Source organism: Excalfactoria chinensis, chromosome 6 (genome assembly GCF_039878825.1).
Source record: "Excalfactoria chinensis isolate bCotChi1 chromosome 6, bCotChi1.hap2, whole genome shotgun sequence".
NCBI lineage: Eukaryota > Metazoa > Chordata > Aves > Galliformes > Phasianidae > Excalfactoria > Excalfactoria chinensis.
In genome coordinates, this window is record NC_092830.1 from 25375325 (window position 1) to 25389951 (window position 14627).

The 14627-nt window shown below is 59.2% G+C and overlaps 3 protein-coding genes across 3 annotated transcripts; 2 read left to right on the forward strand and 1 right to left on the reverse strand.

Annotated features, from left to right (window-relative positions):
* Positions 1-22: 22 nt before the first annotated feature.
* Positions 23-1751, forward strand: EXOSC1 (exosome component 1). The gene is made up of 8 exons (XM_072340723.1): positions 23-144; positions 215-330; positions 466-540; positions 693-781; positions 942-975; positions 1111-1161; positions 1258-1342; positions 1509-1751. Exons 1-8 carry the CDS (start codon positions 114-116, stop codon positions 1613-1615), a joined length of 588 nt encoding a protein of 195 aa, XP_072196824.1. The 5' UTR covers positions 23-113; the 3' UTR covers positions 1616-1751.
* A 506-nt stretch (positions 1752-2257) lies between these two features.
* PGAM1 (phosphoglycerate mutase 1) lies at positions 2258-4621 on the reverse strand. Its single transcript, XM_072340763.1, has 4 exons — positions 4390-4621; positions 3970-4244; positions 3372-3552; positions 2258-3268 (listed from the first exon to the last, which is right to left on the reverse strand). The coding sequence occupies exons 1-4, from the start codon at positions 4526-4528 to the stop codon at positions 3099-3101; spliced, it is 765 nt and encodes a 254-aa protein (XP_072196864.1). The 5' UTR covers positions 4529-4621; the 3' UTR covers positions 2258-3098.
* A 144-nt stretch (positions 4622-4765) lies between these two features.
* On the forward strand, positions 4766-14394 carry RRP12 (ribosomal RNA processing 12 homolog). The gene is made up of 34 exons (XM_072339604.1): positions 4766-4957; positions 5301-5536; positions 5619-5702; positions 5886-5962; positions 6073-6178; positions 6264-6380; positions 6486-6624; positions 6771-6898; positions 7165-7263; positions 7339-7430; positions 7504-7615; positions 7766-7863; positions 7944-8058; positions 8134-8276; positions 8509-8630; positions 8750-8814; positions 8916-9078; positions 9195-9349; positions 9508-9575; positions 9758-9851; positions 9941-10099; positions 10179-10259; positions 10329-10434; positions 10525-10632; positions 10731-10888; positions 11044-11135; positions 11218-11376; positions 11548-11720; positions 11804-11920; positions 12152-12201; positions 12417-12495; positions 12669-12736; positions 13095-13177; positions 13389-14394. The coding sequence occupies exons 1-34, from the start codon at positions 4819-4821 to the stop codon at positions 13489-13491; spliced, it is 3888 nt and encodes a 1295-aa protein (XP_072195705.1). The 5' UTR covers positions 4766-4818; the 3' UTR covers positions 13492-14394.
* Positions 14395-14627: the final 233 nt, after the last annotated feature.

The following is a 14627-nucleotide window of genomic DNA, read 5'->3' on the forward strand; positions in this document are numbered from 1 at the left end:
CGTTTCTCCCTGCCGTTAAGAGCGAGCCAATAGGTACTCCGCTTACATCGCGGCCCCGCCGCTGAGAGCCAATAGGAGGAGGGCTCTTTGCGGGCTCACGCGCGACAGTGAACATGGCGCCGCCGGCTCGGTACTGCGTGCCCGGTAAGTGCGGGGCCGCGCGGCTGGGGGAGGCCGGGCCGGACGGGCCCGGTGCTGAGCGAGCGTCCCGCAGGAGAGCGGCTGTGCAGCACGGAGGAGGCCTCGGCGGGCAACGGGACCTACGCGCGGCACGGCTCCATCTTCGCCTCGCTGGCCGGATGCCTGCAGCGCTGCGCCGAGGGCGGCGGGGTGAGCGCGGAGCGGGGTCTGCGGGACGGGACGGGACGGGCGGCACCGAGCTGAGCCCGTGTCTGTGTCCGTCTGTGTGTGTGTGTCTGTGTTCATGTGTATATATGTGTGTGTCTGTCTGTCTGTGCCTCGCAGCTGCCCGTGGTGTCGGTGGTGCGGGACGCGGAGGCGCAGCTGCTGCCCGGCGTGGGCGCCGTGGTGACCTGCAAGGTGAGTGCCGGGGTCGGGTCGGGCCCCGCGTGTCCCCGCGGCCGGGGCCGTGTGCTTGCGTTACAGAGCGCCGTCTGGAGGGCGGCTCCCGGAGCGGCGGGAACAGAGAGCGGCAGAACACCGAAGGAGCCGCCCGCTGTCCGTCCGTGCAGGTGTGCAGCATCAACTCCCGCTTTGCCAAAGTGAACATCCTGTACGTTGGCTCCACGCCGCTGAAATCCACCTTCCGTGGCACCATCCGGTAGGGAAAGGGCAGGGGGCACGCTGCTCGGGGCAGGCTGCCTGCCTGGTGCCGGCCAGCTGCCTGGAGGCATCTAGCGAGGCCTGGCTGGCATCCAGGGAGGCCGGGGCAGCTCCTGCTTGCTCTCTCTGGTATCACATTCCTGGGTCTCCTTTTCCAGGAGGGAAGACATTCGAGCTACCGAGAAGGATAAGGTCAGCGGGGCACTGCTGGGTACAGCGCCGTTGCAGCTTCCCCCTCTCCAGCTCTCCTCCTGCTGCTGCCTGTGGGGTGCCTATTGAGGAGTACCTGCGTTCTCCATGCACTCCTGTCCACTCCCTCCCACATAGGTAGAAGTCTACAAGAGTTTCCGCCCTGGTGACATAGTCCTGGCCAAAGTCGTATCCTTTCCCATCGCAGTGGTAGGGCCCACGGGCCTGGAGGGTTTGTGCTGGGCTAAGGGCAGGGAGTCTTTCCCTTAACCTGCACCCAACTAGATCTCGCTGGGGGATGCACAGTCCAACTACCTGCTGAGCACGGCAGAGAACGAGCTGGGTGTGGTGGTGGCACGCAGCGAGGCAGGTAGGAATCTTCATGTGAGGAACAGCCAATGCAGCTTGGGGAGCAAACACCCTCCTTCTTTCCTCCCACTGCTGAGCCTCAGGGGCTGCAGGAGGAGGCCTTGGGCTGCTGGGACTGGGAAATGTGAAGAAGCAGGAAGGGATCTGCTAACTGGGGGTGCCCGCAGGGGTGCAGATGGTGCCTATCAGCTGGTGTGAGATGCAGTGCCCACAGACACACACCAAGGACTTCCGTAAGGTGGCCCGTGTGCAGCCACAGTTCCTGCAGACCTAGCAGCCTCCTCAGGGCTATGGGGACCCCAGGGCTGCTGTGGTGGGGTCCAGCATCTTCCATGCAGCCCCACGCTGTCTCAGGTGGAACAGCAGGATGGATTTTGTATTTGTGCTGTAGGTAATAAATAAACTTGGTGTTTTTTGGAGAGCTGTGTGCTGCTCAGTTCCTGCCCGCAGGGATTGCTCTGGCTGCCTGTAGCCCTTCTGCTCTCGAGCTGCTGGAGGGGGCTGTTTCACCCATCAGTGTGGGGGTGAGGAGGTCTGTTCCTGTCCTAGGGAGCAGTGAGAGGCTTTGAGGCTTAGTGGTACTCGGCACCAGCTATGGCTGCTGCTGTGCTCATCTCCCCAGGACGGCTTATCACCTCAGGCCATACATGCCCTTTGTTAGGCAAAGAGGTGTGGCACGCCTCAGAGCCCACAAACCACTGCTGAGTCGCAATGAGTCACTCTTTGCAGTGAGGATTGCAGAACTGTGCTTTGCTGTGCAGAGCCCGAGCACCTTCTGCACACACCAGTCAGCAGCAACTTCTGCATCACCGGCACGTGGTAGTGCAGGAAAGGAGGTGCTAAGCAAAGTGGGAGCTCCGCGTGGCCCAGGAGCACGTGGTGCAGTGGCACAAGAAAACGCTGACATTTAATTATTGCATATTAATCTTTTATTGAACTGGAACAAGACAACTGCTACTGCTGGACAGTTAGATTGACCCAGTGCAAGCCCAGACTCACTACAGCAGCAGTGGGGGAGGCTACAGTGACAGTGCCAAGTACACGTTTGTGGGATGGGGACACAATGGCATCTACACCACCTCCATGAGGCAGGACTAAGGTTGGCTTTGGCTGTAGGAAGCACATGGCAAATACAAATCCCAGACAACACGCTCCTTCCCTTGTCCAAAAGCAATAAGTTAAAGCAGTGGTTGGTAGAGCTGGGTTGGGGTTTGCAAGTACTACTGCTGGGTGCTGTACCACACACAGGAGCGTGCACCACAGCACAACACATTTGGTGTCTAAGTGTCCTAGTTTTTGCGCCACGCAGCCATGAGGGGACGTGGGCACCCATCTTGGTCGCTGCCCCTTCCTGCCTGTGTCCCACTGCTCCTGTTGTGCTTCTGGAATAACTAAACCAAGCAACGGAACTACAGTAACAGTGACAAGAGCTGCCAGGGAAGCAAGAGAAGCCAGGCATGGCAAAAGATTGCTTGAGAGCATCCCTCCAAGGGCTGGGAACAAACAACATAGGGCTGCAGTTGCTGCCTGGCAGAGCGAGTACTCCCTTTCACACCAGACCCCTGTGCACACAGCCCCTTACCCCCCAGCTCCCAGGCTGCCTGCAGAGGTGAGCCTGGTGCAAAGGGAAGGGGCCTAGTTCCGGGGAGCTGCTCCCTGCTCCAGCTCTGCAGCTCCAAGTTTCTACATCTGTGGGGTGTGCACAGAGGGGTGGGGACGGAGGGGACTCATCTACTTGCTAGTCTGCGCATCTGGCCTCATTTCTTGACTTTGCCCTGAGCAGCAACAGCCTCCATGGCCTTGCGCACCGTCTCCTCATCTCCTAGGAACTGCATGGGCTTGATGGGCTTCAGGTTCTTGTCTAATTCGTAGACAATTGGGATTCCAGTGGGCAGGTTCAGCTCCATGATGGCCTCTTCCGACATGCCTGCAAACAGAGGACGGTTCCTCAAAGGGAGGGCAAGGAAGAGCTCTGCTTGTATAGAGCTAGGTCAGCGGGGGATCCTGAGCAGCATGCAGAGCTGCCGTACCTTCCAAGTGCTTGACGATCCCCCGCAGGCTGTTGCCATGGGCTGCGATAAGGACTCTCTTGCCCTCTTTGATCTGCGGGACAATTTCCTCATTCCAGAAGGGCAGGGCCCGGGCGATGGTATCCTTCAGGCTCTCACATGTGGGCAGCTGGTCCTCAGTCAGGTCAGCATAGCGACGATCCTGCAGGAACACCACCACACCTGCACCACAGCCCAGCACCCCTGGGGGCTACACCAGCAGCAGCACGGCACAGAAACGTGGTGCCGGGGCAGAGTGCTGAGAACAGTGACTGAGAACAGGAGTGAAACTGGCTTTTAGCTATGCACCCACCAGAAAAGTGCTCTGGGATTTGCCTCCAGCTACCAGCCCTGCCTGGGGGCAATAGCACGGTGCCTGCTGCCGAGCAAACACCCAAGCTTTGGCCGCAGGACTAATGATTAACATCTCCCCTTGACTCTGTGCCATCCCTTGGGGTTCATCCTCTGCAGGGAGAGCACAGGATGGCCCCGGTCCAGCTCCTGTCACCGATGCCGCAACCGGAGAGCGAAGGGCAGCGTGGGAGGCCCACGGCACACGGTGCTGCTGGCAGCCCCTTACCTTGCTGATGGCGGTGTAGAAGGGGTGGTCCGACTGCATGGGCGGCGGGGGGACGTCGAAGGAGCGCCTCCAGATCTTCACCTGGGCCTCGCCGTGCTTGGCGGCCGTCTCGGCCTTGTTGAGGCCGGTGAGGGCCCCGTAGTGCCGCTCGTTGAGGCGCCACGTCCGCACCACGGGCAGCCACATCTGGTCGATGGCGTCCAGCACGTTCCAGAGGGTGCGGATGGCCCTTTTCTGCACCGACGTGAAGCAGATATCGAACTCATAGCCGGCGTCTGTGGAGGCGGGGGCGGGGGGGTCAGAGGCCGCGCAACACGGCGCCGTTGCATAACGGGCACCGCCGCTCCGCACCGCGACCCGAAATGGCCGCCGCAGAGCCCGAGGGAGCAGCACCCCCCCAACCCGCCCCACCGCCGGTACCTCGCAGGGCCTCTCCGCCGCGCCGCGCCTCCTGCTGCCCGGCGGGGCTGAGGTCGGCGTCGAACCACCCGCAGAAGCGGTTCTCCAGGTTCCAGGCGCTCTCGCCGTGGCGGACGAGCACGAGGCGGTAGGCGGCCATTGCAGCTCTCGCTCTCAACCGGCGCGCTCCTCCCGCTGCCGCCGCCGCGCGCAACTGACCCGCCCCGCGCCGCCCCGCGCCGGGCAGTGCGAGGCGCGCATGCGCAGGCCGACGGAGGCGGCGGGCGAGGGAGCACGTAGCGCATGGCGGGGCCGCGAAGGGCGGCGCGACCTTCGGGCCGTGACGTCACCGCGACGCGGGTGCCGCTGCCCTCACTGCAAATGGCGGCGGGCGCCGGAAACGGAAGTACGGCGGAGCGGGGCGGGGCGGCACGTGGAGCCGGGACGAGCATGGCGCGGTGCGGGAGGCTGCGGGCGGGTACCGCCGCTAAGTTGCGTCGGTGGCGGAAGGGACACAGCAGCGATTGCAACCCCGAGACCCGGCGGCACCGCCTGGCGGCGAGAAGCTGCTTCTACAGCCGGCCTGCCGGTGAGCGGCCCGGGGACCGGGCTGGGACGTGGTGGGGGGGCGGCGCAGGGTTGGAAAAGACCTTAAAGCTCAATGGGTTCCAATGGGTTCCGAGCCCAGCCGTCCGCTGGTTGCTATTTACTGCATCAAGGCACCCGTCCGAGTTGGGCACCCGCAGTTATCTGGGCGGCAGTGCCTGGGTCTCTCCGCTCTGTGCAACGAGTCATCTCCTAAACTTAGCGCCACACTGTTCTGCACCCCTTCCTTCAGCGCTAGTCCTATGGGAGAAGCAGTATCCGTGTACTGGTAGGAGAGGGCGGTGCTGCTATGGGACAGCCTGACCCCGAGTCTTCTCACCCGGCAGAGAAAAGCAATCTGACGGTGGATGCGGTGAAGCTGCACAATGAGCTGCAGTCAGGAGCCCTGCGTGTGCAGCAGCCAAGCGGCAGCTCTCAGCTGCCCATGGAGGAGGGCGATACCGCTGAGGCCGCCACCCAGAGATCGTCCGGCACCTTCCTGAGCGGGCTGAGCGACTGCACCAACGTTACCTTCAGCAAGGTGCAGCGCTTCTGGGAGTCCAACTCCGCCGCACACAAAGAGGTACCAGCAGGAGCGGGGCTGGCTGTGGGGGCCTGGGCCAAGAATCCAAGGATGCTGAAGGCTCTGCTTGCTGTTGTGACAGATCTGTGCCGTGCTGGCAGCTGTGACAGATGTGATTCGCTCGCAGGGGGGCAAAGAAACTGAGACTGAGTATTTTGCTGCGCTGGTGAGTGACTGCCACAGTTTGATGGGAGCTCCCGGGGCGTTCTGCTTGCGTCGGAGGCTTTGGGCATCCTCCAGCAGAGATGCTGTTGAGTTGCCCTTTGTTTCTCTGCCCCCTTCCCCAAAGCTTTGGGAAAGGCTGGCCTGCTGCAAATCCTCCTGCTACAAACCCCTCCTGTATTCCCAGATGACCACGCTGGAGGCAGTGGATTCCCCTGAGTCGGTGGCTGCCGTTGCCTACTTGCTCAACCTTGTCTTGAAGCGGTGAGCTGCTGGCAGGGAGTGGGGAGAGCTACCCCGGCACAGTCCGAGGGGCGGGCTGGGTGTGCCAATCCCTGTGTGACCGCCTGCCGTTTACCCCTTTTCCCCCACAGAGTCCCCAGTCCAGTACTCATAAAGAAGTTTTCAGATGCTTCAAAAGCCTTCATGAGTATCATATCCTCACAGGCCTGCAGCGGCTCCACCTCTGCACTGCGATGGGTGAGTTGCAGAGAGGGGCAGCCTCTCTGGTGCACTGAGGGTGGTCTCAGTAGGTAATACCAATATCCTTTCTGTCCCCTTGTAGGTCCTCTCATGCCTGGCTACTCTGCTGCGAAAACAGGATTTGGCAGCCTGGAGCTACCCTGTCACCCTCCAGGTCTACCACGGCTTGCTGAGCTTCTGTGTTCATACCAAACCCAAGGTGGGTTCTCAGCACATGGTGGGTGCTGCTCCAGGGCTTGGTCCTGGGGCTGGCTGTGCTCTCTGTGCCTGTGGTTTCTATGCCCTCATATTCGCCCACCCCCAGGTTCGGAAAGCAGCTCAGCACGGTGTGTGCTCAGTCCTGAGGGGGAGTGAGTTCATGTTTGGAGATGAGGCTCCTGAGCACCATCCTGCAGCGCCCTCCAGCGCCAAGTTCTGTGTGCAGGAGATTGAAAAAGCTGGAGGTAGGTAGGGACAGGAGGGAGAGAGGTTTTGCAAGAGTTTAGGAGAGCCTTCTTCCCAGAGCGAGGCTTCAGTTCACCCCAGCTCTGACATGGGGTCTTTGCTCAAGGCTGTTGTTACAAGTATGGGTGTTGCTCTGCTCCACCAGGCACCAAGGAGGCTACCACCACACTGCATGTGCTGGCCCTCCTGCGGGACCTGCTGCCCTGCTTCCCTGCGGCTGTGCTGAAGATGTGCTGTGAGACCCTGCTCAGAGTCATGACCCTCAGCCATGTGGTCAGTTCCCCTGTGTCCCTGCACATAGTGCCTGTGCCAGTGCCTCCACCTCAGCTCTGGAAGGCATCAGCCTGCTCTGTTGGCAATCTGCAGGACCTGAAATCAGAGCATCCCAGGCAGAGCTGGCTGGCTGCTGTAGAAGGAGGGGGACATAGATGGGAAGCCCCACTGGAGATGGGGTGTCCCTGTGGGTTGGGCAGAGCACTCTTTGGGGTAGGACTGTGAAGCACAGAGGTTCTATTTCTCCTGACAACGTGTCCTTGCAGCTGGTGACAGCGTGTGCCATGCAGGCCTTCCATAGCCTGTTCAGTGCTCAGCCCAGAACGTCCTGCCTGCCAGCCGAGCTCAATGCCCAGATCATCACCGTGAGTGCGGGAATGGGCAGGGAAGGATGGGGCTATACTGGCACCACTGTCCCCAGCTCCACTTTGCTTCCCTAGGCGCTGTATGACTACGTGCCCAATGCCAGCGACCTGCAGCCGCTGCTTACCTGGCTGGCTACCATGGAGAAGGCACATGTCAACTTGGGCAGGTGGGGAGAGGCTGGCGCTGGGCAGGGGCAAGACTGAGCTCCATCTCTCACCATTGTTCTGTCCCTTCTCCAGACTGCAGAAGGACCTGTGCTGGGCTCACCTGCCCCGTCTCTTCTCGGCCACCATGAATTGCTTCCTGTCCCCACACTCACAGGTGGTGGCAGCTGCAGCACAGACCCTTGAGGTACCAAGTGCACATTGCCAAGGTCCTTGTTGTGGCCAGGCTGAGATCTGCCTGGGCACCTGGGGCTGTACTGTGTTGGGTCCTGCCCCTCTGTCCTGCCTTGGGCTGTCATATCCACAGCTCAGCACCAAACTGTTTCCCTGTTTGCAGACCCTCCTGAATGAGTGCATTGCTCCTCACATGGACGAACTGCGCAATGTCTCTGCATCTGCCCCAGCCCCTGGTTCCTATCTGTGTAAGATGTTCAGGTGAGGAACAGTGGGGCATGGGAAAGGCTGTCCCCGTGGGTCCGGCTTGGTCCCTGTCACCACCTGTCTCTCCTTGCCAGGTCGGTGGAGGAAGGCCTAACGTACCGTTTCCACGCAGCATGGGATGGCGTGCTGCAAGTACTGGAGGTTTTCTTTGAAGTGTGTGGGAAGCAGTGCTATCCCATCATGAGGAAGGTGAGTGAGATGGGGAGGTTGCAGGGCCAGCGTGCTCTGCTGGCTCCTTGCTCAGCCTCCTGCCTGTCCCCACAGTGCCTGCAGTCCCTGTGCGACCTGCGCCTCTCTCCGCACTTCCCCTATACTGCTGAGGTGGACCGGGCAGTGGGGGCTGCCGTGGGTGCCATGGGCCCTGAAGTGCTGCTGGAAGCTGTGCCACTGCAGATCGACGGCAAGGAGTGAGCATGGCCCTGGGTTGGTCGGGAGTCCAGCAGTAGAGGATGCTTATCTCTGGAAGATAAATTATTGTTTTTTATGAGCCAGGGCCTGTCTGCTTGACCACAGCAGGCATCTTGTGTAGCTTCCAGCCTCAGCTGCTATGGAGGCTGCCTAGAGTCACTGTGCCCAGCTCTGGGGCTGTGCCCCGTGCCCAAAGTCTGATGCTCCCCTGGCCTTATTTTCCTTCCACAGGGAGACACTGGATTTCCCCCGCAGCTGGATGCTGCCTGTGCTGCGGGACTACGTGCAAGGTGCACGGCTTGGCTTCTTCACCAGCTACTTCCTGCCCTTGGCAGCCACTCTAAAGAGCAGAGGTGAGGAGCAGTGGGTGGCGGGGCTCTGGATACTTGGTGCTAGCTGCTCTGCAGGTGTTCCATTCCTCTGGGCAGAGCCATCTCTGCTATACTGTTCATTTCCTCCTTCTCTTTTGCAGCCTTGGAATTTGCCCAGGCTGGGAAGAGCCTGGAGTCCAAGATCTACGACACACTGCAGTGGCAGGTAACAGAGCGCCCACCACCCCTGCCATGGCCTATCTGCAGTGCTAGCCTAGGTGTCCTGGCTGAGGGATGCTGGTCTCCCACTGACTCCTTTGCTTCCAGGTATGGACACTGCTGCCTGGCTTCTGCACCCGCCCCACAGATGTGGTGGAGGCCTTCAAAGGGCTGGCACGCACCCTGGGCATGGCCATCAGCGAGCGCCCGGACCTCCGCCCCACCGTGTGCCAGGCCCTACGCACCCTAATCCACCACGGCTGTGGGACAGGTGGGGGACAGACACTGCCGTGGCAAGGGGGGCTGTCCCTGTTCCCCACAGTGACCCAGTGAGGGCAGGTGTGGGGTGTGATGCTGATGCACACCCCTTTGTCTTTCTCTCTCCAGATGCAGAGCGAGCAGAAGTGGGTCGTTTTGCCAAAAATTTCCTGCCCATCCTATTCAATGTGTATAGCCAGCCTGAGGACGATGGAGGCAGCAGCAGTCAGCGCCGCTCCGTGCTGGACACTGTGCGTGCCTACCTGACCATCACAGACCCACAGGTGAGTATCTGGGGAGATGGGGCAGACTCTGCTGTCCATGGCTGTTTTCTCCTGGCACTATAAGGTTTTGCTGAGCCAGCTGCAGAGCCTGCAGCTTGACCCCAGATGGGCATAGGGGTGGGAGGGACACCCTTACTAACTCTGTGCCTGCCTTGCAGATGGTGTGTGGGTTCCTGCAGAAAGCCAGTGAGAAGCTGACCAGTCCTGAGAGCTCAGAGTTTGCCAGGTAACAGCCAGGGGTTGATATTGATGGGTGAATCTGTTGGCTCCCTCCTACTGTGCAGCACTCAAGCTGTAGGATACATTATTCTCTTGCATCAAACAGAGCACCTAGCTAGAGTCTTAAGCTTGGTTGGGGAATGTTGATGGCCCTCTGCCTGTCTTCCTCTTTATCCCAATTTGCTGCAGGCTCTCCATCCTGGACCTGGTGGTGGCAATGTCTCCCTATGCCAGCGAACAGGCCCTGGACTCCCTGTACCAGACCATCCAGCCTTCTCTCCAGGTCGGTTTGCTCCCAGCCCCAGCAGCACAAGGGGCCTCTCACTGTGCCAAGGACCACCCTGACGGCAGTGTCACCACTTGTCCCTGCAGAGCAAGGACCACAGCATGCAGAAGAAGGCATACCGTGTGCTGGAGGAAGTATGTGCTGCCCCACACGCCCCGTGCCAGGCCTTTGTCCACTCACACCTGGAAGAGTTGCAGACAGTGCTGCTGGATTCACTCAAGAGCGCAGCATCCCCAGCCAAGAGGGTGAGAGTGAGGGCTGCTGTGGGAAGGGGGTAGGGCTGTGTCTTTGCATCTGACAGTGCTGAGCTCTTTCTCTCCTCAGCCCCGGCTGAAGTGCCTGTTCCACATTGTGAAGCAGCTCTCAGCCAAGCACGAACCCTTCATCACCGCCCTGGTCCCAGAGGTGAGTGTGGGACTCGGGTGCACACGCTCAGGGGTGGCCATGGAGTTGTGACGTGCTCTGTGCCTCCAGGTCATTCTGTGCACCAAAGAGGTGTCAGTGGGAGCCCGCAAGAATGCCTTCATGCTGCTGGTGGAGATGGGACATGCCTTCATCCGCTTTGGGCCCACTCCCCAAGGTAAGCAGCTGTTGCTCAGCTCCATCACCACTCTTATCCAGGGGGTCAGACCTATACCTGCCCCATGTCCTGAGCTGTTCCCTCTTGCAGAGGCTATGGAGCGGTTCCTGCTCTTGGTCTACGCGGGGCTGACAGGTTCGGTCACCATGATCAGCTGTACGGTGCTGGCACTCACACGTCTGTTCTTTGAGTTTAAAGGTAAGTGGGAGCTTCAGGGACAGCGTGGGACACAGCACTGCCAGGCGGCAGGACAGGGCTGTGCCCACCAGTGCACACTGAGTGCTGTTGCGTTGCAGATCACATGGAGCTGAGCGTGGTGGAGCAGCTGCTGAAGAACATCTGCTTGCTGTTGGGCTCTCGCACACGTGATGTGGTGAAGGCTGCCCTGGGCTTCCTCAAAGTCATGCTGTTTGTGGTTGACACCACAGTGCTGGCAAAGCACGTCCAGACCATGGTGAGAGCACCACGCAGGGCAGCAGGGTACAGCTGCGCTGCTATGGGATAGGTGTGAGTGATGCAGGGAGGTGGAGGGGTAGGGATGCGGGAGAAGGGTGAAGAGACCAGGTGCCCGGGACAGCTCTGACCTCAGAGGTCTGTCTGTGCTGGCAGCTGGAGGCCATAGGCAACCTTTCAGATGACATGAGGCGCCACTTCCGCATGAAGCTGAGAAACCTCTTCACCAAATTCATGCGCAAATTCGGGTGAGCCGGGGCTGCTGGGAGCAGTGCTGAGCACTGCGGGAGTTCTTGCACTGCAGGAACTGATGGCTTTGTGTCCCCCCAGCTTCGAGCTGGTGCAGGGACTGCTGCCAGCTGAGTTCCACAAGGTTCTGGTGAACATCCGCAAGGCTGAAGCTCGCAGCCGCAAGCAGCGTGCCTTGAAGCAAGCAGCTGCAGAGGAGGAGGAGGAGGAAGAGGCACCAGCCCAGCCCAAGGGAGACAGGTAGAGATGGGCTGGGGTGAAGCCTCAGCAGAGGGCCTGGTGCTGGATCTGCTTGGCCAACATCTGTAGAGATGCTGCGGACATCACTGGCGTTGGCTCGTGCTGTGGGCAGGCTGGGGCTTGTATCTCTGCCTTACTCTGTCTACATTGTGCTCTCTGCCTTGTGCCCAGCATGGAGGAGATCCTGGCAGACTCAGAAGAGGAAGAGGAGGAGGAGGAGGAACGGCGGCGGGGCAAGGTTCGGAAAAAACAAGCACGGCAGAAGGGCCAGGCGTGGCTGAAAGAAGGGGAAGAGGATGAGCCGCTCAACTTTCTGGACCCCAATGTGTCACAGCGAGTGCTGGGTGAGCACCAGAGCCTTTGTAGTGGGGTACTGCTGACTGGGGAGCGGGTCCTTCCCCAGGCCCTGACCTGTCTCTGTGTGTAGCCACCGAGCCAAACCTGAAGAGGTCCAGAGGAGTGAAGCACGACTTCCAGGTGTCTGAGGATGGGCGCCTGATCATCCATGATGAGGAGGAGGAGGTGGACAACAATGAAACCAAAGGTACTGTCTGACAGGATGTGCTCTGACACATGGTACGATTTTCTTCCTGCCCATCTGTATGTGGAAACTTGGGGAACTGTGGGTAGAAGTGGCAGGCAATGGTGTGGTCGTGTCACCAGGCACAGTGCCTTGCCAGGGTGAGCTTGGTGGGGGCACCCTGTCCTGGAGGCTGGCACGGTGCTAGGGATCTCTGCTAGCATCTTGTACTGACTCCCTTGTCCTGTGTCCCAGGAGTGGACGAGGAGGTGGCAGATGTGCTGGAAGAAGTGGGCCTTCGCAGTGTGAGTATGGGGCACAGGGGAAATGTGGGATGCCTGAGCTGTGGCTCTACCTAGGAGCTGCTTGGAGTGGGGCACGTGGCTGCAGTGGGATGGAGGATGTGTGGTGGGTGTGGAAGGACTCTGGGCCCCATGGAAGGAAGCAGGAGGCTGTAAGGACAGCAGACAGCACTGTAAGGACAAGCTAGCTGCAGTGACCCAATATCTTTCCTCTGCAGAAGAAAAGCCAGAAGCGCCGGTTCAGAGAAGAGCCAGATGATGATGAACCAGAGACTGGGACCTACTCTCAGTATAGAGGTAATTGCACATCATGCCTGTGCCCACTCTGCAGGTACCAGAAGAGGCTGGGCTGCTCCAGGGCAGCTGGCTCTGAGTTCTGTGCTGGAGGCAGAAACAGGAACAGCTCCCCCACTATGGAAGTTGGGAGCCTGGCCCTGGCTCCCCTTTCCCAACACACACCCTTTTTCTAGCTGGAGGCTCTGGAATCCACCGGCCACTAGACAAGAAGCCAGCCTTTGGTGCAGAGTACAGATCCAAGGTGAGCGCCCAAGAGGTGACAGGGTATTGGGGAAAGATGTCTTGGCTTTGCTGGGGCAGGATTTCTGCTGGTCTCAGGGGCAAGGAAGTGCTGGGGATCATCTGTGCTCCAAAAGAAGTTGCCCAATTCTTAGTACTCATTGATCTTTCCAGCCTGCCTGGCAGTTCCTGCTCACCACTCACACCATGCGCTTGGTGCTGCAGCATCATTTGGGTGGGAGATTGGCCCTGGGAGCCACATGCTCAGCTGGCACCCCACTGCAGCATAGTCTTTGGTGTGACTGTACCAGGGCTGTCCAGAATGGAACACTCACATCTCCCTTTATGCTTCATCTTCTCTCATCTGGTATCTCCTACAGAAAGGGAAAGGTGATGTGAAGAAGAAGGGCCAGCTCGACCCTTATGCCTACATCCCCCTGAACAGAGCTAAACTCAACAAAAGGTGGGACTGAGCAGGAAGGGCATGGCGTAGGGAGTGGGGGATATCCTGGGGTCTCATCCTGCTCATTGCTGTTACCTTTTTTTTTGTGGTCTGAGTGCTCCCTGCCAGCCTCTGTGCTGCTCCTTGCAGCCACATTGCACAGGCCTGTGCCAGGGGTTGGCTGTGCCATGTGCCCATGTTAATCTGTCTGCCTGCTCCTTCCTCCCTCCAGGAAGCAGGCAAAAATGCAGGGCCAGTTCAAGGGCCTCATGAAGGGTGCCCAGCGCGGGGCCAAGGCTGGCCGCAAGAACCGTCTGAAGGACCGTCGCCCTTGAGGAGCTGTGGGTGCTCTGTGCATCCACCTGCCTGAGGACAGGACTGGTGATAACCTGAGGCATTCGGGCACTGGAGGACAGGCACTTTGTGAGTGCAGGCTCCCGAGAAAGCGACCCTTGTGGACTCCTGGCTCAAGCCCTGTCCTCCTGTGCCTAAAGGAAGGTGATGGGGTGACTGCTACAGGTGTGTGTGTGTGTGTGTGTGTGTGTGAGTGATAATAAATAACATGTGATGAGCTCTGCATTGACAAACACCTCCTGTTAATATCCAGCCTGGGCTCCTCCTTTCTTTCCTGCAAACACCTCACACAGCACATCCCCTGCGGTGCAGCAGGTCCTAGGATGGAGGGGCTGGAGCAGGAGCCTTCTGTGGTGCCTGTCCTGTGGCTCTCACTGGTTCTGCATCTGCTTTGCCCATCTCAGTCATGCCTTGCAAGGCAGGAAAAGTTTTGCTGCAGTGTTTTCTTTAATTGGCTGAAAAACTGCTGCTGTTAACTGCACTGTCTGGGCTTTTCTCTTACCTGGGAGAGCTGAGATGGAGCCTTTGCTCTGCTCTGATCACATCCCAGAAGCACAAGTAATCCTGGATCTTTAGCTGCCTGGGTTGGATGAGCAGCTCTGAGTCCAAAAGATGGTGTTTGGCCAAAGCATGCTGAAGGAAAGAGTGGAGCTGAGGGTAGCAAACACAGGATGCAAGTCCCATGGCTCACAGTGCAAAGAGTATGCATTTGTGAGCGTATCTTCCATCCTCTTTTGTATTAAAACGCCTTTAGTCCTTTGTCATTTCATATCATGGTAGCTTACATGCTGGAATTGCAACGCTTCTCAGCCTCCTAATAAGCTAAAGGGATTGTGCTTGTTCAGCCTCTTACTGCAGGCTGCAAATCCAGTTTGTGGTTCTCTGCTTCGTTTTCTTTGGTCGTTCTTTCCAAGATCCCTTTAACAGCTCGGGGTAAGGAGGAGCTGTTGCACTGCTATTGCTACACCTCGGCTGGAGAACTGCCCCCATCCTGCGCTCCCCAAGGGGTCACTCTTGGACCCTGGAGCCACTGCCGTGCCCGAGTGCTGCCGCTGCGATCCTGCCATAAAGCAGCAGGCAGCCTTGGCTTGTAGGACAGGCAGCTTCAGCAGCCTGT

Coding starts and splice junctions, on each gene's coding strand:
- EXOSC1 (XM_072340723.1), top strand. CDS start 114: ATGGCGCCGCCGGCTCGGTACTGCGTGCCCG. Junction 541..692: donor GCGCCGTGGTGACCTGCAAG/GTGAGTGCCGGG, acceptor CCGTCCGTGCAG/GTGTGCAGCATCAACTCCCG. Junction 1,162..1,257: donor ACATAGTCCTGGCCAAAGTC/GTATCCTTTCCC, acceptor GCACCCAACTAG/ATCTCGCTGGGGGATGCACA.
- PGAM1 (XM_072340763.1), bottom strand. CDS start 4,528: ATGGCCGCCTACCGCCTCGTGCTCGTCCGCCACGGCGAGAGCGCCTGG. Junction 4,245..4,389: donor CGGCGGAGAGGCCCTGCGAG/GTACCGGCGGTG, acceptor CCGCCTCCACAG/ACGCCGGCTATGAGTTCGAT. Junction 3,269..3,371: donor GATCGTCAAGCACTTGGAAG/GTACGGCAGCTC, acceptor CTCTGTTTGCAG/GCATGTCGGAAGAGGCCATC.
- RRP12 (XM_072339604.1), top strand. CDS start 4,819: ATGGCGCGGTGCGGGAGGCTGCGGGCGGGTACCGCCGCTAAGTTGCGT. Junction 5,703..5,885: donor CTGAGTATTTTGCTGCGCTG/GTGAGTGACTGC, acceptor CTGTATTCCCAG/ATGACCACGCTGGAGGCAGT. Junction 11,377..11,547: donor GCCCAGCCCAAGGGAGACAG/GTAGAGATGGGC, acceptor CCTTGTGCCCAG/CATGGAGGAGATCCTGGCAG.